At 48.3% G+C, this 22,701-nt stretch overlaps 1 protein-coding gene across 1 annotated transcript in view; it reads left to right on the top strand.

Annotated features, from left to right (window-relative positions):
* Vapb (VAMP associated protein B and C) overlaps window positions 1–22,701 on the top strand; it is a 38,337-nt gene that overhangs the window by 5,662 nt on the left and 9,974 nt on the right. The window contains exon 2 of the mRNA XM_038329972.2: window positions 14,009–14,161. Coding sequence (XP_038185900.1) covers window positions 14,009–14,161 — 153 coding nt within the window. The remainder of the gene's footprint in view (window positions 1–14,008; window positions 14,162–22,701) is intronic.

The following is a 22,701-nucleotide window of genomic DNA, read 5'->3' as shown; positions in this document are numbered from 1 at the left end:
ACTGGGAACGTCTCACGGGTGCTTCCGGATGCTCCCCTTGGAAGGGGTGTCTGGAGTCAGTGCTGCTGATAAAATTATATAATCTCACAAGAAAATGCTTGTTATTTATATAAAATATTAAGAGTAAATATCCACTATTTAAAATTGATTGTCTCATTTGAAATTTAAAGGGATATTTAAAATGTATTCCCCACCCTCAATGCTTCAAGCAGGCTTGGTTCCTGGAGAGAGAGGTGACAGGTTTACAGCCATGTGAAGTAAGAATGACCAGCAGGGTTATTTCCTCCTTTCTTCTTGAAGGTCCTAGCACTTTTTAATTTTTATGTACGAAGACTAGCCTGCTTGCCTTCACTGGGTAGACAGTCTGGACTAATCCGCTCAAGAAAGGGTGTAGTCCGTGAAGTCCATGTCCTTCCAGTACTGATGGGGGCATTTTGGGCACAAGTTTATCCCACCTGCATTCTGAATAACAGCAGGACCTCCACCCAGGGTTTCAATGTGACCAGCAGTGGCTGATGACCTGTCTGCCCTCAGATGTCCAACAAGAGAAGAGACCAGGGTAATCTGATGTCATTTCATCTTCTGACCCTTAGGCTCTAAGGAAGCTGGTAGCTTTTTTTGTGATCTCTCAGATTCTGTGGCATTTTATAGCTCTGTCTCCCCAGAAGCAAGCTGTGGTTCCGCCCACTTCTTGGGTGGCTCAGCAGAGTTCATGCACAGTAGAGGTTGCCTCAGCTTGCAGAGACTGGCAAAGTGTGAATCAGGAGAGGTGAGTGTGTATCCAGAAAACATTGTTTGGACTAAATGGTCCTTCCAGGTGCTGCACAGCCCTTTCTTGGCTGAGCCGTGAGCTTTCTGTCCTGTGCGCTAGCCTTGGGCAGAGAAGCTGGCCAGGGTGAGTTGCCTTGAAGCTAGTGACATCTCTCCTACAGGTAGAGGGCAACTTAAGGTTCTGTTTGAGGTGTGTCCTGGGTGGATGAAAGCATTTGGCAAGTCCAGGGAAGCTTGAGGTGCACCCCGTTGTGTTACATGTTTAGTGGGTGTTTAACTACTGTCGTGTTTGGGTGTTCCTTGCTCTGTACCATTCATGCCCTGGGTTGATTCTCCTTGCCCTCCTCTCTGCTTGCTAGCTCATGCAGTAGCAGTCACACTTACATGGTCAAGCAGCCTAGAGAGGCTGTGACTGCCATGGGCCCCTCCATCCCGTTCTCTTTGTGGTGGGCTTGCTTTCCTCTGGCAGACTATGGCCTCCCAACAGTCTGAGGCCTGTCTTTTTGTCCGCATTGGTACAGCTTCCAGAAATGCAGATCTGGCCATATCTTGCTTAAGTGTGTTAAGGTCGCTCATGGCCGGGAGGATAGAGATTAGATCCTTCAACAGGGAGATAAATGCCCAGCTGTCACTCCCTCTGATCAGTGTCTCCCTCTCCAGCCTTTGTTCTCCTTGGTCACAGGACTTTTGTACATACCACGTTCCCTCCTCCCTAACACTCCTTCCTCCTCAGTTCCGAGGCTCTATAACTGCTTCGCTGCTCCACGGTCCCCTTGCAGACGCTAAAGCACCAGACTATCTGGTCACCACATGTTTTCCTTGATGTGTGTGTCAGTTGGGGGCCTGCCTCTCTTATCCCTGAGCCTCCTGCTATGTGCAACCCACTGACTGGATCACAGTGTTTTCAGGAAAGCCTGGAGCTTCTCCCTCCTTCAAGGGCACAAGATGCCCCCTCACCAACACATATACTTCCTGCTCATCAGTTAGCTCCCTGATTCTTCCCCCGGCCTCTCCTGTCCTCTCTTCTGTCTCCTCCATCCTTGTCCCAGAGGCACCTGTGGCATGCTCTCCCCTGAAGAGAGCCTTCCTCCCCCATCCTCAGCTGTGGATACAGTGAGTCTGAGATGCAGCTTCACGTCTTCTCTTTGCCTCTGCATTCCTGACTTTACTTCTCCGAGGACCTCCTCCATCATCAGGTTTCTCTCTGTGATGCCTGACCTGTCCTTGGCTTTTCTCGTGCTTGCTGGCCTCCTCCTCGTCTTTTACTGGTACCTCTATTTCCATTTATCAGGATTCTGGCTTTAGGCTTCCCTTGTCCTGCCTTTCTTGTGTTACCCATTAATAATATCTTCAGCTCTTTCTACACAATACCCTGCCTGCTATGCATCTCCAGGAGGCCCTTTGGCTCTTTTGGCTGGCTAGACCTCCTGCCAACCTCGTTGTCATGGAAACCTTATATTCAACTTGTTCCACCTTTCCTCAGTGATTTACCCTCTCACTCTTGAACGTGTTCCTGTGTCTTGGGAGTGTCCTTTGTCCAGTTAGGCAAACATTTATTTTCCTTCTTCTTGTTCTCACACCTGTGAAGCCATTTGAATCATTAACTCTCTAACCTGCTAACTGCACACACCCTGCAGGATTGATGTGGTAGCATGCCCCCGCCCCACCTGCCTCTGTCATATTTTGAACTGTTGTTTATACAATCGGTGGACTTTCATTTTTCTAGTGCTGGGAATCAACTCAGGACCTCAGGCTTGCTAGGCAGTTCCTCTGCCGCTGAGCTGCATGCCCAGCCCTTTGCTGTGGGGGAAGGGTGACTTTATTTTGAGACGAGTGTCATTAAGCTGCCCAGGCAGGTCTTGAACTTTCTACCCTCCTACCTCAGCCTTCTGGGTTGCCTGTCATTTCCTGCCTGGGCTAACAGAAAATTCTTCTTAAATGAAATGTGACCTTGAGACTTTTCTGGTTTTTTTTTTTTTTAATATTTTTATGGTTTATTTAACTTTATTTTATGTGCATTGGTGTGAATGCGTCAGATCCCCTGCAACTGTTGTGAGCTGCCATGTGGGTGCTGGGAATTGAACCCGGGTCCTCTGGAAGAGCAGTCAGTGCTCTTAACCACTGAGCCATATCTCCAGCCCCAGAGACTTCTCTGTTTTAAAAACATTCCTTGGCTCCCTCAAACTTGCATTGCCCACCAGCTGTGATAGGAAAATAATGTAAGTTAGTTTGAAGAGCTTCCTGTAGGCCTTAAGGCAATTATAATAGACTCAGGCTCGTGCCACAAGAGCTTAGGCGATACATCCTGTTGGTCTCAGTTGCAGACATTGTTCTTTGTTCCAGGTAAGCTCTGGAATGGCCCTTCAGTGTGCCTGAGTGAGCCCTGGAATGATCCCTCTGTGTGCTTACTGTCTCAGACTTCTGGATGAGCCCTGGAATGATCCCCCTGTGGGCTTACTGTTTCCAGTCTTCTGGGTGAGCCCTGGAATGATCCCCCTGTGTGCTTACTGTCTCAGACTTCTGGGTGAGCCCTGGAATGATCCCCCTGTGGGCTTACTGTCTCCAGTCTTCTGGGTGGGAAGCAGTAGTGCTTATCTCTCTCGCCTGAGAGTCTAGAGCCTGCACCATTGCTAGTCATTTCCTGCTGCCTGCAATGTGCCTCTGCTGTGAGGAAGGAAAAACTGGGAATCCTTAGAGTTCCAACGAGGTGGAAGTTAATGCTGAGTGAAGACAGACGTGAGTTAAAGGGTTTGGGAACAGCTCTTTTTATTTATATGTTTCACTTATTTTTATTCATGTGTTTTATTTTAAAAATTAAAAAATGTGTTTTATTTTTACATTTTAAAATATTTAAAAGATTTTTTGGTTCTGGGGATGGAATTTGGGGCCATATCTATGCATGTGCCCTTTCCTTGAGCTGGATTCTGACCCCTGGGCTCCAATTTAGATAGGGCATTGGGGGAGCCACTTTACTGAGGTTGGTTACACATGACCTGAGAGGTTGAATGTATACAACTGATGTGTAAATATGAGCCATTTGTGGGAAGAACATTCTAGACCCTGGGAATGACAAATGCAAGGCAGGTGACAATGAGTCCCTGAGGTCAAGGGTAGCAGCCTTGTGCCTTGAGTGATAGCGAGAAAAGATGAGCTCGTAAGGGCACAGACAGGGAGACTACCTGAGAGTTGGGGTTGTGCTGTGGTGGGAATGAGGAGGGCTTTTAAAAATTTGTTATTAAAATGGCCTGGCTGATGTATCTGGTAGTTTGGACTATACATGGGAACTCCATGGCTCTTGTGGTGATCTAGACTTCTGATCAAGAAAGACAGGTATGGTGGACCAGAGTAGCAACAGTGAGAGAAAGATGAGAGGTACTTGGGTTCTGACTGTCTTGAGGGTGGAGCCCCAGGATCTGCTGACGACTAAATAGGGAAGCTAAGAGCTGACTTGGCAGAGGGGCAGCGTGGGGAGAGTGGGTCTCAGGCAGGTTGGGTAGGCGTGGCAAGTGCAAATGTAAGGAAATAAGCTAGGAGAGATGGGAAATGGATAGTGGGCCTGGAAACCTGGAAGCTAGGGCTGGGCTGTAGACATACTTGCAGAAGTCAGCTCTTTGTTACGGTGAAGTAGAGAGGAGTAGTCCCTGGCTGTAGGGATTCCCTATGCCTTCTAAAATAGCGGGTATTTGAGCAGAGCCTTGAAGAATGAGCTTGCCTCCCAAAGTAGGGATGGTATTTCCATCTGAATCTCCTCTCACTGGAATGGCTACGGAGGGTCTTCAGTGACAGGGAAACCAGACTACAGTCTACCCTAAGCCACCAACTATGTGCGGCCCTTCTTCACAGTGGTGAGATGAGCAGAGACACAGAGGCCACCCATGTCCTCCACGGGCTGTGTCATCTGTACCAAAGAGGGGGCCACAGGGGGGTTGATGCTGCCGTGAAGCATTATTTGCATTGCAGTAGCTGCAACCCAGAGAAGTTGGGGCCCCTGCCTTGGGGTCACTCCTGCCCCTGTGCTGGGTGCCTCTCAGCTGGCTCCTCTGTGTACATAGACTGTCTTTATGGAAAATGGCTTGCTCTCTATGGTCACTGTGAACATGGATTTTGGTCCTTTAGGTAGAGAAAGCTTGCAGGGTGTTTGTTAGTTGATGTGGTAAAGATTGTGGACAGGAACATTTGGTTTCTAAGCTCTCTTTGGGATAGGTATATAAAATTCTGCTTGCATCGGATCAGCCCTGCTGGATGTCATAAGGGGGTGTAAAAGGCTGTGTTGTACATGGCAGCCAGTTTTACATTTAAGAAAACTCAGAATATCACAGAAAGGTTCTGTGTGTGTGTCATTTGTAGCCAAGGCTGGCTTGGAACTCATAGCAATTATCCTGCTTCAGCCTCCCAAGTGCTGTGATTACCGGGGTGACCCACCACATCCTCTGAGCAGTGTCCTGTTCGGAAAGTGATGGAGTTTCCTGATCTGAAAACAACTTCTGTCATAGTTGAGTTGCTGAGACCAGTCCTGGGCTGAGCATATTCTAAGCTGTAACTTTGATTTGTATAAATTATATAACTGACAGCTCATGGATTAGGACAGTGCCCACAGAGTGTTCTGGGCAAGAGCCAGCTTGCAGAGCTGTGTACAGTCTTCCCTATGATTCTGGGTTTCACTGTGTAGCCCAGGCTGGCCTCAGACTCACAAGAGGTCCACCTGCTTCTGCCTCCCAAGTGTTGGGATTAAAGGTATGTGCTATCATGTCTGGCTACAGGAGCTTTCTTTATGTAGAAGCAGAAATAGCCACATAGTTGAATAAGCGCCAGACATAGCATAGGTAGACATTAGTGGGCACCAACCTTAATTTAAACCTTTCTGTAATGAGATAGGTAAAACTTAATGAGTAATTTAGGTGTGTTTTTGCTCTCTGTCTGCCAGTCTATACTTCCTGCTTTTCCTTACTCACTGGAGTTTAGTATGGTCTCTTTCCATGTTTCTGTATCAGTAAGCTGTGAGCCATGTGCCCTTCATGCTTTTCAGACAGTTTTCATTCAGCAGTTGCAATATGGATCTGGTTCATCCTTTCCCATCACTGTGTCATATCCCTTCAGAGAAATGTAGTACATATGTTACACACGAGAACCCTCTTAGAGTCCAAAGCCTTGGGGCTGCTTTGTTTCCTGGTCTGTCCTTCCTGCATAGCATCTCATGTTTTCTAGGTGCCTTCCTGAGACTGATCTCAGGCCTGTCCTTGTAGAGGTTTCTGTATTGCTCGGTTCTGCAACCATTCAGTCCCAAAGAAACACACAAAAGTCTACATTAATCATAAACTGGTTGGCCTATTAGCTCAGGCTTCTTATTAATTAATTCTTACATCTTAAATAATTCCATTATTCTTGTCTATGGCTTGGTACCTTTCATCAGTGAGGCATTCTCATCTTGCTTGCTCTGTGTCTAGGTGATGACTGCAGACTGCATCTTTCCTCTTCCCAGAATTCTTCTGTTCTCGTCGCTCTGCCTCTACTTCCTGTCTGGTTGCCCTGCCCATACTTCTTGCCTGGCTACTGGCCAATCAGTGTTTTATTAAAATACAAGTGACAGGGTACAGACCATTGTCCCACAGCATGCCTTAGCATCTTTGGTCATTGGATTCTTAAGCTAGGGGAGTGCTGGTAGACTCCAGTTTTCCCACCTGTGGAGAACTCCTTGACAGGCAGTTTAAGGAGCTCAGAAGCTAGGAATCAGTGAGCTGCCAGTAGGGGGTTGTCATCTTCTGCCAAGCTGGCCCTTGGCCTCTTTGATGTTGCTGTCAGTGACAGCCCTGGGTGTTGATTCCTCGGCTGTAATAATGGGTGTGAGGTTTCTCCGCAGCCACCTGTCTCATGAGGATGTTGGAGAGGATGCTTTATTAGTTCAGAATACTTTGGGTCTAAAACTTCTTTGGAACAATCTTTTGTCTATATGCAGGATTCTTTATTTTTTCTGGTGATTTTCTTGTGATTATTTCAAAATGAGAGCCATAGGATTGGGCTTCAGCCTGTGCTGTTAAAAACATACTGGTTACAATGATTTGGTTTTGTTTCCAAAGCATTGAGTTAATGTGTGAGATCAGGAGGATAGACTTGGGAAAAACAAGGATGTCTTGTGTCCTTCCTGGAGGGTTTATGGTTGTTGAAGAGCTGGTCTTCTCTGAACATGTTATATGACCTCTTGACCTTCGTCCCTATGCTCTCAACTCTGAGCAAGGTCTTACTGTGCAGCCCAGGCTGACCTTAAGCTCTTGATCCTTCTGCCTCAGCCTCCCTTGAGCTATGATTATAGGCATCTGCTCCATAATCCACTAAGCCTGCTCACTCTTTGTTTTTTTGAAGCAAGGGAAGTTTAAAAACTGGAACAGCTCTAACCAGAGCATTATTGATACAAACCTGTTTGTGAGAGCAGCGCACACTTAGAGGGACTTCAGATTTGGTGCTGTTAGCAGCATACTCAGCAGCATGGAAAAGTTCATGCTGGCCTGTCCATTCATCCAACCCTTTTGCTACTGGTGGTTCCCTATTTTAGGCCTGGGTGTGACAACAGATGTAGTCAGTCCGTGGAAATGGAAGCAAACATGCACAGTGGGTCCTGTGGGGAGATGGTGAGGTTGAAGAGCAAGCCACACTCCAGGGGACATCTGGTAAAGAGTTCAGCCTTTGGGTCTCTTCTTCAAGCCTTGCTGAGTGGCTTACCCTCCTTCGGGAACTACACTAAGTACTGACCACCAGCTATGATCAGGGGACAAAAATCATGTGATTGGTGGTTTCCATTCTCTAGGAACAAGTATGGCATTACAGTCAGGTAGGGAAGGCAGGTGGCAGGCCTTGGTACTCGGTGAAAATGGACTGTGACAGAATAAGTAGAAGCAGCAGATTTGACTTCAGATCTGTGTCTCCCAATTTTAATATATTTCACATGTACAGAGCCTGTTGAATTGAGACCTCAAGGACTGTTTTATTGTCCCAGCAGCATCCATCAAAAGTCTTTGCTTCTGTCTGAAGGCTCTCTGTAGGGTTGAAGTGAATGTGGCCGCTTATTGTTTAGAGGGTCATGGAGAGGGGAATCACAGCGTTTGCAAGTGAGTAAACAGATGCAGCCTCTTCATGCAGATCCAGAGCTGCAGCCAAACAAATAACGGAAGCTTCCATCTGGAAGGCTGAGACCGGGTAGATTGCATGTTAGCTTGGTGTGGAACTCTGTGGCAGCACGTGCAGTGTGCATTCCAAAGGCTTGGAGCCACACCAGGAGATGGACTACACAGGAAGGAGGTGCATTCATAAACTCGTGAGCTCTGGAAGAGGAAGAGCAGTGATGTTTGTGCAAAACAGAGCGTCGGCGACTCCCCCTGGCCGTCTGTGCCAGTGCTGGCTGGAGCTGGGCCATTCAGGTGAGCTCTTGTGTAGACAGTTGTGGCTCATGGAAGACTGTGCAGATTGGGGCTCCCCACTGCCGAGTTCTCAAGCCCATTGTCTTTTCTGGGCTCTGCTGGCAGCTGATAGGTCCTCACTGCCCCACCTCCTTGCCGTCAGCCTGGGACCCATGTACCATTTCTGTGTTATTGCCCTTTCTAGAATGCCACGTGGTGACCATCACTTAGAATATGAATTTAGGGTCCTGCCATACCTTTTCATGGCTTGATTACTTATATTTTAGTGACTGTTATCCCTCTGCGTGGATGCACGATGTTTTACTGTCTCTACCTTCTGAAGGGCTTGGTTTTCTCTCTGGTGAGGCTGTTGAGTCTCCACTTCACCAAGGAGAGTGATGCCTGGCTCAGATAAGGAGACTGTGGTTGGTTTTGTAAGAAACACCTACTGGACCAGGGAGGGGGTACAGCTCCATGCCAGAGCCCTTGCCTAGCATGTGTGAGGCCCTCAGTTCAGTTTTGAATAGCACCACGAGAAGAAAAAAAACCAACCTGGCTGCCTCTCAGAGTGGCTGCACCGACTTCACAAAGTGCTGACGTGCTATTGTGTTTTCAGCGTGCGCTTCCCAGAGTAAGTGGTGAGCAGCGCTCCATGTGCCCCTTGCCCTCCGCCCATCTTTGGGTGAGATGTCTGCATCTCTTCTGTCCGTTTTTAAACCATGTGACACATTTTCTGATTGTTGGGTTTCAGTTTTCCGTACGATGGACAGACGATCCTTTATCAGGTGTATCTTCTGTAGATAGCTCTGAAGCGGAGTTGTCCTTCCAGCCTGTTGGGATGCCTTTTGCAGAGCAGATGTTTTTATTTTTATTTATTTGATTTTTTAGTGCTAGGGATGGGACTCAGGACTTTTTGAATGTTAGATAATAGTGCACTTCTGCAGAGAACCTCAGCCCAGCCTACAGGTTTGAAGTTTTAATGAAGTCCAGCTTAGCACTTCTTTCCTCATGGACCCCATCACACTCACTTTCCTGAAAAGTCTCCCAAGTCCCAGGTCATTTGGGTTTTCTCCCATGTTACCTTCCAGACTCTTATTTAGTATCTACTTATTTTTATTCATTTAGAAACAGGATCTCACTATATAGTCTTGGCTATCCTGGAACTTACTCTGTAGACCAGGATGGCCTTGAGCTTACTCAAAGAGATTCTCCTGCCTCTGCCTCATAAGTGCTGGGACTAAAGATGTGAGCCATTATACCTGGCTGTTTTAGACATTGTTATTCTTTATTTTCTAGTACAAGTGAATTGTGGGTTAAAAATAAAATGCCTTCTTTGCTTCTTCAACACATAGTCTTGCCACTTAGCAGACAGAATCCTGAGACATGCTTAAGTCTGCAGATGAGAAAGACCCAGGCTGGGCCCCGAGTTCCTAAACTTTTCACTGTGGCCTTTACAGTTGCCAGATGTGAACTCTTCAGCTGCTGTGTTGTGAAGTTGGAGTTTGGGTCAGACAGGAGGAGTTCTGTGTCAGTGATACTCTCTGGGCACTGGGCACTGCAAAGTGCTCAGGCCTTGCAAAAGCTGGAGGAGCGCGTAGATGTTCCCTGGACATTTCCCGATTAGTAACTTGTCCAGCTTTTTGGTCCTGTTTTTTTTTTTTTTTTTTTTTCCCTGAAACAGGACTTCACCTCATTCTAGCCTGGAATTTTTTTGTGCATCCCGTCCCGTAGCTCGGGCTGGCTTGAACTCATCGTCCTTCTGCCTCAGCCTCTGGGATTACACATGTGAGCCTCCGCTACCTGACTTGAATTTGCTGACTCTGGGGAGATCTCAGCACCTGAAACTGTGACTTACCTTCTCCCTTGAACTTGAAGCTAGGACTGTAAGTCTGAGCTTGTATCCTGTGACCTGCAACAGAAGGACCCCCTCCTCACTGTTTACTTTTGTGAACACATGTATTTTTTTTTGTGTGTGTGTCTGTGTTCTTTGCTTTTTCAAACAAATGGAATCCAGACCTTACATTCTTAAGTAATTTTAAAGACAGCGAGGCAAACTGCAGGGCCTTGGGAGGGTGCTGGGTGATTTATGTCGTGCTTTGCTGGATCTAGTCCCTCCAAGAATGAGTGGAGGAGTTCATTTTCTGTTAGTTAATGCTGTCTCATGAGCATCTTCATCAACCTTAATAAATGCTTGCAGGTGCACACAGCTGTAACGGGAAGGAAGAACCCATTCCGCCTGTGACATAGAAGGAAAAATGTCAAAGCACTTCGGGAATTTACTTCAGGTTGGGGTTGCTTCTCTGCTCATTCATGCTGGAGATGTGTCATTCCTAATTTCACACAGACATCTGGACCAAGGGATGGGTGACACGGAAGAAAGTAATTAAAGGAGGCGGTGTGTTCCAGCTCTAGAGACACACATCATTTTCTTCATCTCTTAAAAGGAAAAGAAAAACCTTAACTTTTGAAGGTTTTGTTTGTAAAATTGGCTTTGTATTTTATAAGCAATGTTTAAACTCATTGGTAATAACTATGCGTGTTTGTGGAGTGAATCCCATTTTTTGCACAATGCTTTAATGGGAATGGGTTTGATGAAACAGAAGTGACTAGGGAAATCTGAGTGACGCTCACAAGCCTTCACGTCATTTTTATGAGGTTTTTGTGTGTTCTAATTCATTAGTACAGGAGAAAGGAGAACACTAACATGGTTTATCTCCTGTAATTATTCAAATCGAATTTATTTTCAATAAAATTCTTGGAATAAATTGCCCAGAGTGGGACGAGGAGGATTGGCCTGTTTTTTTTTTTCAGGGTGCCTTGGTTTTTACCCATGAGACTTTGCTGCTCTAGCAGTGCAGTGATGTCTGCGCTGCATCTATCTCCAGCATGGCTCCCTCTAGAGGGCTACAAATTAATGCCCAGACCCAAGGCGGGGTGTTGAGGGAGAAATACCGCTTGTTTTATCCCACTCGCGGTTACCAATATTGCTTGTCTTTTAATAATTTAGACCGTCTTTTATGTTATTCGTGTAAATTGAAACACCATTTAGATTGCCACGTAATAGGCGGGCCCAGAGAGCTCGCTACTGTGTGCTGCTCACTGGGACGTGGCTCGTGGAGAGAGTCCTGGAAGAGGTCAGTGAGTTCTGCACCTGGGCTTCCTGGTGCAGCTTTATGGGAGCAGAGGGGGAAGACACTAGGAGCTGGGGCAGTCATCTTAAGAGTTCTGCTCTCCATGAGGTCTCTGTATGTGGTAGGGTCTGTTATGTGTCTGGTCTGCCGGTGTTTCGGCGCTCTTGTGGCAGAGCTCTTCAGAAAGCTTTGCAGCCCACTCTTCGGAAGTTACTGGGTTATGCTCAGATGACTACTCTGTATGTCTGCCTTTTTTGTTTTTGAGACAGGACTCATCCCAGATTGGCTTAGAACCTGCCATGTACCAAAAGGTGATAACCTTCAACTTCTGATCCTGCCTCTATCCTCCCAAATGACCCACTATGTCTGGCCCTTTTTCTGTAGGCCTATTGATGTTGGAAATGGGCCCTTTCAGGGGTGACTTTGTCCCCCAGGACCCTGGCTGTCTGAACACCTGCACTTGCAGAGCAGTGTTGGTGTGTTTTGTGAAATACATGCCTGGCAAGTTGTACCCATGCAGGCTTCTAAGGCTTACCACTTTCTTTGGCCCTAGAAAACCGAAGCTGTTTTTAGCTCTCCTTTTTATAGATTTTGCTTACTTGCAGTGATTCCCACCTTAAGTACAGGGGGATCAACCTTCCCATCTTTACATGAGTCAGCCAGCGTGTAACGGAGGTGGAGTAAGGTAGAATTCCCATAAGCCCCTGGACGTTCTCAGCACTAAGTGTCTCATTTCTCCCTAGAGGCCAAGAACTGGTTGCAAGGGTGGTGTCTTGTCAGCACCCAGCTGTGACTCCCTGTGGCTGTCAACCTTCTGGGTACAGGTTAGCTGCCTCCCATGCTTTCCCAGATAGGTAGTGGGGTGGTTAGTCCCCCTCCTGGCTTCCAGCCTGGTTCCTAGAGCCAGAGCAGGGCCTCCTGAAAGGCAGGCAGAGGGAGACATCCTCTTCAGGCCTTTGGATCTAAAGATGTTGCCCGTGAAATGAGAAGAGGACGGTACAGTCGTCTTGTTGCAGGTGCTGCAGCATAGGCATGCATCCCCCATGGAGAGCAGGGAAATGGAGCCACAGGGTCAGTGGAGGAGGCACTGATGGAACAGCAGGTGCTACAGCCAAGGGCACCTACCTGGGTCCCTGTATTGAGATGGCGCTCGGCTTCCAGCCCGCAGTTACTATATGGTTGAGGGACCTGAAGTTGAATGACTGTGGCTGGTGACCGCATGTGAAGGGAGGTGAGCTGAGTAGCCATGTCAGGAGGCTGATAGGGAGGGTGTGTTTTGAACAATGAGATTCAGCAGGTATGTGGGACTTCAGAATGTGCATCAGCAAATGTGAAAACTGTCTGATGTTCAGAGTGTCCCCTGATGTGCACATCTGTCCCGTATGGACGATCAGTGCTCCCTTGTAGGTGCACTGCTGCAGTATGGTTGGTTTTGGACTCGAGCCTCTCCCTCTCTGTCCACCATTTGTGTTTAAGCTAAGCTTGTATTTAGTTGTTCTTTCATACTTTGAGTACCTCAGAGGAAGCCAGCCTAAGGCAATCATTTTTCTGGAAATAATCTGTGAGTAGTTTTCCTCTTGGTGCATGTGTCTTGAGACCTTTACTGTGTCCAGACACGGTGCGAGGAGCGGAGATGGACAAAGGATGATCCTGCCCTCAGCAGCTGAGGAACCATTGTGGAGCGTACCTTTGAGAGTCTGTTGGGTCTCCTGACATGACAGGTGAGCCAGTAGATATTCTTTGTAACCACGGAAACACACTTCCCTCCTCTGCTCCCTTATAAACACAAAGGTGGAACTGAAAAGCCTGCCTATAGGAAACAAAGATGTAGCACTCGTGTTGAAAATAGGTGAACTTGAAATGATCGAGGGCTGAGGATATAATTCAGGGGCTGGACATGTACAGGTCCCTGGATTTGCTCCATAGCAACACACAGGCATCAACACAGACGTGCATGTGCACATGACAAGAGGTCTTGCAGTTCACCTCTCCTGATTGACACCCCCACCCCCGTAAGCCTAGTGATCAGGTGCCCACTGATTAGCCAGTGAGAAGCAGTTGTGCGGACCGTACCATGTACATTGCTACTAAGTCTAGACGGTGGTATGAGCTCCCACATGGTTGATATTAGTTACCACAGGCACCGATGAAGCTTATTAATTTTTCTGCATACATCTTTCATTGTTTGGTTTGTTTTAAGAAGCATGTTTTACTTCTTTAATTAAAAAATCTAATAAAGGAGGAAATGAATAACTAATAGTAATAAACAATAGCCCAGGGCCACAGAACTCCACTCCAGGCTTCGCAAGAGCCTGGGCGCTTAGAGCTGCTAGCAGGGCTCGGAATGAGGCCAGCTGTCTTTGCAGTTACACTGTTAGGAGTTTCCTCTCTACAGAGCCCTACCCCCCAGAGGTCACTTGCCACCTGCCACCTGGTACACTGGGGACCCATGCCTGGGCCTTCATATAGTTTCTGCCAGATTTCGTTGGGCTTCTGTGGAAGTGCACATTGAGCACAAGTAACTGTCGTTGGATTTGGACCGTCTGGTTCTAGACTCTGTCATTCATACAGGCCTCCTGTCTTCTGAGCTGTGTTCCTTTCTGTAACACAGCAGCGATGGCTCCTTGCAGGCCCTAGCTCTCATCATTGCTGCCAAACCATTCTGTCTCCTGCACTTTCCTCACAGGACCCCAACCGGTTGTCTCTCTCTCCACTTAGGTCCCTTCACTGATGTCGTCACCACCAACCTGAAACTTGGCAACCCAACAGACAGAAATGTGTGTTTTAAAGTGAAGACCACAGCACCGCGCAGGTACTGTGTGCGGCCTAACAGTGGGGTCATTGATGCCGGGGCCTCTCTCAATGTGTCTGGTAAGTCCTGGGTCTGGAGGTCATGGGTGGGTTCCGAAGGGCCCAAGCCTAGGGCTTCCTCAGAGTGGGTATGTTCAGGGTTGTGCAGGGGGCTGCGGACTTCTCTCCACCTCTCCCATTGCCCCTCAGGGTAAAAGCTTGGTTCTCCCACCTCTGGCTTTCCGTAATCCATGTCTCTTTGTTTTAATGCCTGCAGCCTCTACACCTTAGTAGCTGGAGCGAAACTAAAGCAGTGACTTTAGCCTTGACCTCAGAGCTAGGGCCTCTGTGTTTGGAGTTCAGTCTGCACTTTGACGATAGGTAGAAAGAGACAAGTAAACGTAATCATCTTCCTGAAAGGATTTCTGATGGTGCCCATGTCATCCAGCTACTGGAGGTGCACTCTGCCTACTGAAAGCAAAGGTGGGGCTGAGGAGATGGGACATAGGCTCTGTCAGGGTTCGTTTCCCAGAGCCTAGCTTCTGCAAAGAGGCTGATAAAGTGCCCAAGTTGAAAACTGGTTTTCAGAGTTAAGGAGGTCTGAGTGATGTGCTAGAGCTTAAATGTGTTTAGAAACTGGTGAACTTGCAGCTCATTAGGACTCGTAATGCTCAGAGAAGCTGTGGGGGAGTGTGTGTCCTTTAGACACCAGTGACTCAGTGTCCCTAGCTTCAGCATCGTTAAGGCCACTTCTCATTTGAAGTGAGTGCCTGTCTGGCTTTTTCCATGATAGATTTTGATTGTGATACATTTGGCTATTCATTTGACACCTAAAAGAAAATGATTCACCTCTTTGGAAAGATACAAGGTGTTTCATTATCTCAGGCTCCGATTCCTCGCCCCCGTTGGTGCCTCTCCTTTTGGAGCGCCCGCCCCAGCTCCCCCTGCGTGCTCTTCTCTGAGTGTGCAAGGCCTGATCTGGACTCCTGAGTCAGATTTTTAGTTGGGAGCAGTTAGCTGGTAGCTAGCACCGACGGAAGGCTTCCCCTGCTGGACCTCACACACATCGGGCACACAGTGTGGCGGCTGCTTTGTCACGGCCATTCTGTGTCCATCTTGAGTCATTAGACTGGTGTGGGTCAGAGCCACTGCTCTGTGACTGGCGTGCTGGAAGAAAGGAGTGGTCAGGGGGTGGATTTCTGCTTCTTCCATGTGTCTTTAAGTGTTTGCTGAGATTAGTGCAGCTGGATTCTTCTGTCCTGTCCCTGTTTTGTGTGGCGCCAAAGGGTCTTGTGTAGTTGAACTGTGTAAGCCCTGTTCCTTTTTTAGCCCCCAACCCTCAATTTCCTTATCCATAACACATTTTAGAAAATTTGAGTTTATCAGCAGATGAAAATCTCCAATTTTCATAGGAAAATAGCAGCCTGGCTTTCTGAGTAAAATAATCTCAGCATATAGCTATGCAGCGTGGGTGTGCCTCCTGATGTTACAGGTGATTATGTGGTGTGCGTGCACATGCATACTTTCACCAGGAGCAAGTCCTTCCCAGTCTCGGGAATGTTCTGAGAGTGATTAGGCTCCTCAGTGAAGTCTGCTTTTGTTGCTGTGGCTTTCTCTGCAGATCAGACCGTAAGGAACCAGCATGAACGTGATCCTTCCCTGTCACATGACAGGCAGAGCTTGGGCTAGAGGCAGATGTTCTTTCTGTGGTACTGTGCTGCAGCCTCACTAGGTTAGGGGGTGGTTGCCTGAGGATGAATCTGAAATGTAATCCGTCACAGGGGTCGGGGAATAAAGAGATGTTTGCAGCTTCCTCTTGGTGAGATAGGGTGGCACACGAGAGAAGATTCTGTGGAGACACTGGGTGTCTGTCTGTTGGTGGCCTGAGAAGGCCAGGAAAGCCATATACTCTGTGCAGCCTTAGGTTCTAGGTGTGCAGATGTCACACTGCACATGTGCACATCTTGGCTTGGAAAGCACTGTTTTTGTCTAGACCTGGTTCCTCGAGGGGTGCAGCTACTGGGGTGATAACATGGTGAGTCAGAGCCCCTGGAGAAAGCACATTCACAGGCAGATGACTGTCCTAAAGATGCTCACACCCACCTGCTGCTTCACATGGTTTGTCCTTGAGCCTGTGACTGACATTGGCCAGCATGGTCACCTGTGCACATTCTAGTGTTCCCAGTGTAAATGCACAAAGGCAGCCGGCCTGGGTGGGGACAGATTGTATACTGTTTGCATTGCTTTCATAAAGCAAAGGTTCTGTGCATTTTTATGAATGTGTGGCCTCCTGAATTCTTATCAAACATACATTTATGAGTGAATTTTTGCATGTAATTTACAAAATGGTGACCGTCAAATGAACTTCAGATCATATCAGCATGGTCATGTTTAGCACCCAGAATGTCATAAGATACCTGGGAAGGACAGGACCAGCGCATCCTTCCTTTTCTGAAGACCCTTGGGAGGCTATTAGAGCAGGCTATAAATCATCCCTGTAAAGACGGGGGAGGGACGGAGGGAGGAGGGGCACATGGAGTGAGAGAGTTGGAGGGGATGGGGGTGGTCATAATAGGGCAGGGCCTGAAAGGCTTTTGTATCTTGCATCTTGGCTGTGACAGGCACAGGTAGTGATCCTCAGCCACACCCTGTGGTGCTCTGCTTGCCTTCCAGTGAACCTGACGTTCAAGGGACCTTATCTCGTGCTTCAAAAGCTCAGGCTCTGACCTGCCGTGCTGTTTTTTCGTAACACAGTGAATCTGCCTGTGTAAGGTTTCTTTCATTAACCTAGGCAGCCTCGTTCCAATTGGGCAGAGGCACAGCCTAAGGTTTTGTGTCAGTGAAGTGTGACATGTGGACATTCCCGTAGAGGTGCTCCAGGCCTTCCTTTGTCTTCCCGTCTGTATAGCTCAGTAGTCTGCTTGCAGCAATCCGTGGCACAGCTAGCACCACCCCCAGAGTGCCAGAGTGGGTATGTGCTTCTGATGAGCACTGGCCTTCTGAGCTGGGCTTGCATACGGGACTCTGCACCTGAGATGAGCTCGCAGGAGGAAAGTGGATTCCAGAGATTTCTGGCGTAGGGAGGCTAGGACCTTTGCCCTCATTGTCCCTCTGAAGCAGGTGGGAGTAGCTCTGCTCTCGCGTCACAGAGTCAAGTCTCTTTCAAACTGTATGGTAGGGAAATATTTTTAACGTATGTAAATTCTGAAGATGTCTTTGTGGAAGGCTGTTAGTGGTGGCAGATCTTGTTTTTAATGCTGCAGTTTAATAATGAGGGACTTTCCCATTAATATTCCAAACCATGTTTGCAGCACGTACAGCAGGTGAAGTGGTAGAATTATGGGCCCATCAAAAATACTTAGGCTTCCTGTAATGACATTAAGTTTAGTATTTGTGTAACCGCTGTGAATTCTAATCCCACGAAGTGGGGAGCGCTTTCCTTTGCAATGCAGTTATTCCCATTGCCTGCCCCTGTGCCAAGTGCATTACACACGAAGTGTCTATGGGTGTAGATGGAGTCATTAAAGACCCCAGCACTTAGGTTCAGATTCCCTTTACTCTGTGTGCCTTGGGGCTGGAGATAGATGAAAGCCAAACATGGGTCTCCCAGTATCTGCATCTCTATTTTAAACTGAAATTCAGAGCACAGGGGCAGCGTTGGTCTCTGACAGCCCCTTCAGGACTCTTTTTTTTTTTTTTTTTATCACATTTAAACCATAAAGTTCTTCCAGTAACAGAACGAATATCAGCATCTCCTGGGATGGAGATGTTGCTCAATTAATGTAATTGGGCAATATTGGAATTGCTTATTAATCCGTTTAGGATGGTGCTGGCTTGGGTGGATGTTGCTGTTTACTGGCATTGGACTAGCCAGCTGTGGGCTGCAGCATTCAGGTGCTGAACCTCAGGGTAGAAGTGCTCCCAGCCTGCTGACAAAGAAGCCTGCCGTGCAGCTTCCAGAGTGCATAGAGAGACTGCCTTGGGGCTTTAACCCAGGGATCCGATCATTGCTTTGGAAGACTCTGATAAGTGCAGACTTTTAACTAGAAGTCTTCACTACTCTGAGATAAGAACTGGCTATACTGCCGCTTAAGATAAATCCCTAATCTTTTCACCAGATTAGATTATGGCTTAAAATATTTTACCAACAAGAATTCAGCTTAATTGTGCTTAAAGCCTTTTGAAGCTTGCCTTAGGATGCAGGTTTCTTAGGAAAACTGTCCCCATACTAAATGAATATGATCAAAGGGCAGGACCCAGAACACTGGGTAGGGGATACTTAGCTGGAAGGTACCTTTTGCTTTTATAAGGTGATTCAGGAGTGAAGTGGTAAGTGCTCCCCAGACTGGTCCTTTGGTTCCCCTGGAAGTCCCATCCTGCTCTTTCTAATCTCACTACTCCATTCTGGTCTCCAGCTCACTGCAGAATATAGGGAGAAGGCTTGAGAGCAGCCTTAGGAGAGAAAGTAGCAAGAGTACTTGGCAGACTGGTCATGAGCACTCAGAGCAGGTGAAATAGAAGTCCATCCCCTGGGCATAGGACACACTGGTCTCTGTTTCAGACGATCAGTCTTCAGAGGCTTTGCTCACAGGGCTTACTAAGGAGGCGATGGAGGTGATGGGGTGCGCAGTTATACTGGGAAGCCCAAAGAGAGGCCAGGCTGAGCCCTGCTGTTATTTACAGCACAGGAAGTCAGTTGAGAAAGCCTTCATAATGAGGACTGAATGAACCTTGGCGTTTGGCCCGAACAGCTTGTTGCATGCCTCCTTTCTATTGATCCTGAAGGAAGGGTGAAGTGTGTGCGCCCTGTGGCCTCTGCACAGCCAAGTGGAGCAGGTGGCCAGGTGCTCGCTACCTGAGCTGAGAGGCCCACAAAGCACGCAGAGTTGGAGCAGCACACTCTCATAACCAGGTGAAGTTAATTATTCACTTGCCAGACCCGAGGCCCAGGAAAGTAGTCTTGGGGTCAGCATTGTGAGACTCCTGAAGGAAATAACGAACTTACTCAGGGTGAGGGTGAGGTCAGCTCCAGTGTCCATTCCTTTGTTTCAGGTGAGTGGTCCATCATTTGCAGCCTTGCTGATCCCCTTTAGCCGATAAGAAGCTCACGCTGGGTTTTGGTTGTTTAAAAAAGGAGCAGCCGTGCCATCATTCATGAGTGCAGTTTGGTCTGTGGATGTAGTCTTCTGATGTGTGGCCCTGTGGGAGGAGGGAGAGTGGCGAGAAGAGACGCAGGAGAGGAGAGGGGAGCCCCGACTGTCCTGGGACTCTCTCTGTAGACGCAGGAGAGGAGAGGGCGCCCCAACTGTCCTGGGACTCTCTGTAGACCAGGGGAGGAGAGGGCGCCCCGGCTGTCCTGGGACTCTCTCTGTAGACCAGGTTGGCCTCGAGCTCACAGTTACTCTGCCTCCCAGTTACTGGGATTAAAGGCATGTGCCACCACCACTGAGCTCCTTGATCCTCTCTAAAAGGGTGTGATGTAGGGTGCTTTGAAGTGAGGAGGGAAGAGGGTCCACACCACCAGCGGGGCGTCCTAACATCCAAGTAAGTTCCATAAACACCCAGTTGTCGATTCAGTTGAACCAGAGGAGGCAAGTTGGCAAGAGGGCGCACATGGGGTTTGTAGAAAGTGACGGCAGTGAGTGAGCTTCCCTTGGCAGGAACAGGCATGGCACCCTCCAGCCCCATGCCTTTGACTTTCAGAAAAGGGTACAGCCCAGTTCTCCAGGAACAGGTTCTCAGTGGAACCCCCTCCAGCCGATTCTCTTTAATTGGCTCCTTTGCAATTCTGGTACATGCTGGAGTTGGCTGATCTTTCTTTGGAGGGCGTGCTAGGGTCTGAGTATGTGAGGGGCACTGTAGGAATGAGGGGAGGTTTGGGGGTTGGTGGGGAACGTCTTAAGGTGTAGGACTGCATGCCTGCTTGTCCAGAAGCACGTCTGCCGGCCTGGAAAGACGCGGTGTGAGGGAGGAGGCCCAGATGGTATGAGGAATGGAGCTGGCTGTCTTCTGCTTAGGTAGTAGCTGCTGTTACAGGAAGTTATGATCTGAGTGCTGTAGGGGACTTGTGGCGTGTCCTCCCTGGGTCTAGAAGGGATGTACAGGCTAGTCTGGTGGGAAAGAAACAGGGAGAAAGTTGGCAGAGCCTCTGGTTGGGAGGATGTGAGTGAGTGGGTGGGGATCACAGCTGGGGTTGTGGCTTGTTGAACATGGAGACTTTCTAGGTGAGAATTGGGGCAGGGCAGCGTTCCTCTTTAGAATCTTTATTCGCCCCTCCCACTGTGGTGCAGATGAAAGTGGTCTGTGCTTGCCCAGTGCTCTGGAAGCAGCTTTTATGCTGCATTTAATTGGGTCGTCATTCTCCAAGCCAATGTGTGTCTTAAGCTGCCTGTTTTCTTCTCTTTTGAAGGAAGTCTGGCCTGATCGATCTGTGCTTCATGACCCTGAAGGTTCTTCATAAGGGTCCCACTTTTGTGTCTAATGCAGCAGACTCTGTGTCCTGAGCACTGTGTGGGTGAGGGGTGACTGAGCCCAGGTCGTCTCTTGGTAACAGGGCCTCTTTAACGTTCTGTCAGCAGATGCGTTCTGAAAGAAGGGACGATTCACTTAGGGTTTTATCATCAGTGTCTCTGGTATTTAAATGAAATAAATTAAGTTAATGGGAAGCTCTTTTATAGCCTGTCATGGAAAAAGTACATAATTTGTGCCACAATTTGCAATGAACTAGCACTGACCAGCATTTATTCCGTCATATTCTCATAAAGCTTCAGCTGAAACTGGATTTGACATGAGAAGGTGGCAGCTGAGGGACAGGAACTCGGTGGTGTACGTGAGGGGCAGTGTGAAGCAGGGTGTGGATCCTGAGGTGTGCCAAGGGTCTGTAGAGTGTCCTACACAAAGGACAGCCAGTGGAAGGCAGGCAGCTGCTTCTCTGCAGTGGAGGAGGGGCAAGTCCCCACCTTATGTCTAACGCTTCCCAGACGACCCCTCCAGAGGTCCTGGTTCCCCTTCCTGGTCGAGGTTCTCTGGTCAGTCCCACCATGGCCCTGAACATACGTGTACGTGTGTGCGTGCGTGCGTGCGTGTGTGTGTGTGTGTGTGTGTGTACAGAAGTGTGATTGGCTACCACTTGCCCTGTTCTGTGTCATGCCATTAGGTGGTTCTTTCAGCTCTCCACTGTGTGGGCTGAGCAGGTAGGATGCTGTAGGCCAGGGGTAGGGCTGCTGATGGCTATAGGCAAAGCTGCAGTGGGCCTTGAAGTATGTGCTTGGTCAGAGGAGCCCAGGGGCTTGGGACCCTCCATCTGCCATGCTGGCTTTAGGCTCCAGCGTGCCCTCAGCCTGCTCTTTTCTCCTAGATTGTGTCAGCAGGACCAGGAAGGCACTTATAGGTGGTGGCTGTACTCCCTCTATGCAATCTTTGAACTCTGTGCTCCTGACAGTTAAAGACCCCAGGAGTCAGGTCTTTGTAAGATATAGTGGTATTTATTATATTAGAAATTTAAAAATGACTAATTTCTTTAAAAATTACAATCCATCAATTATATGTTTGTGGTAATATTTTTTTATGAAAGTAGCTATTCTCCAGAAATTAGAAGGCTCACATTGTTGACAGCTTCTGCAGGTTTGACATCTTAATAGACTCAGTTCTCATGTCTGCTTCATTCAGCGTGTTGTGGTGCTGTGTTGGCGGCTGTGTCACCAGACAGGAAGTTAGTAGAGTCTTTAGCCGGCTTTCAGTGCCGGGGTTATCACAGGCTTTGCCCATGCTATGTAGACCAGGCTGGCCTCAGATTGAGATCCACCTGCCTCTGCCTCCGAGTACTAGGATTAAAGGTGTGGGCCACCATCTGCAGGGGATCGGAGAGGAACCATAGTGTGGGGCTGTGGCTAGGCTGGCACCCTGGCTTCCTTGTCAGCGCGGCACTCACAGCCTTTGACTTCTCATCTAGAAGGTGGACGCCTTTCGGGACAGCCTGGGAGGGCAGGACTGGCGCTCGTTGGGTTTGAGTGTGTGTGCCTTTGTAGACTGAGGCAAGCTAGCTGCTGTTTCTAGTTTTCTCCTCTGAAAGCAGACTACTGGATAATATCCCCCCCCCCCCCGCCAGCCCTTCCGTCTTCCAGACTGAGGTGGATGGCGCTGAAGAGCGAAAGCCCAGTTGCCGACGATACCATGGATATCATAGCATGGAGGTGCTAGGCCCACACTGACCCTGCAGCATCCCCCACTTCTGTGAACTTAGGTTTCAGGGAAGGTCACTCGGTGTGAGGCTTATTAAAGCTGTACAGCAAAGAGCATATTGCAGGTCAGCCCTCTTGTAACCAGGTTTGGTCTGGGTCATCTGGGAAATAGCTCCAGGAAGCGAATCAGAATAGAAGACTCAGTACAGCAGAGCGCCTGGTCATCAGGGTCCTTTGGTGAGTTTTCTCTCCGTTCTGGCTGCGGGATGGAGCAGGAGCTGGAATTGTTTTTTCCTGCTGTGGGAAATCCAGCTTATAAGCCGTCTCCAGAATTCTATTGGCAAAATCATATTTCAAGCCTTACCTTGATGAGCTGCGTGGGAAATGGGGTGTAGAGCAGAGAAAACCATCCCGAATGGTTTTGAGTTATTCTGTTTTCCT

This window comes from Arvicola amphibius, chromosome 5, assembly GCF_903992535.2.
Source record: "Arvicola amphibius chromosome 5, mArvAmp1.2, whole genome shotgun sequence".
Classification (NCBI taxonomy): Eukaryota; Metazoa; Chordata; class Mammalia; order Rodentia; family Cricetidae; genus Arvicola; species Arvicola amphibius.
This window is presented reverse-complemented; position numbering and strand designations above follow the sequence as displayed.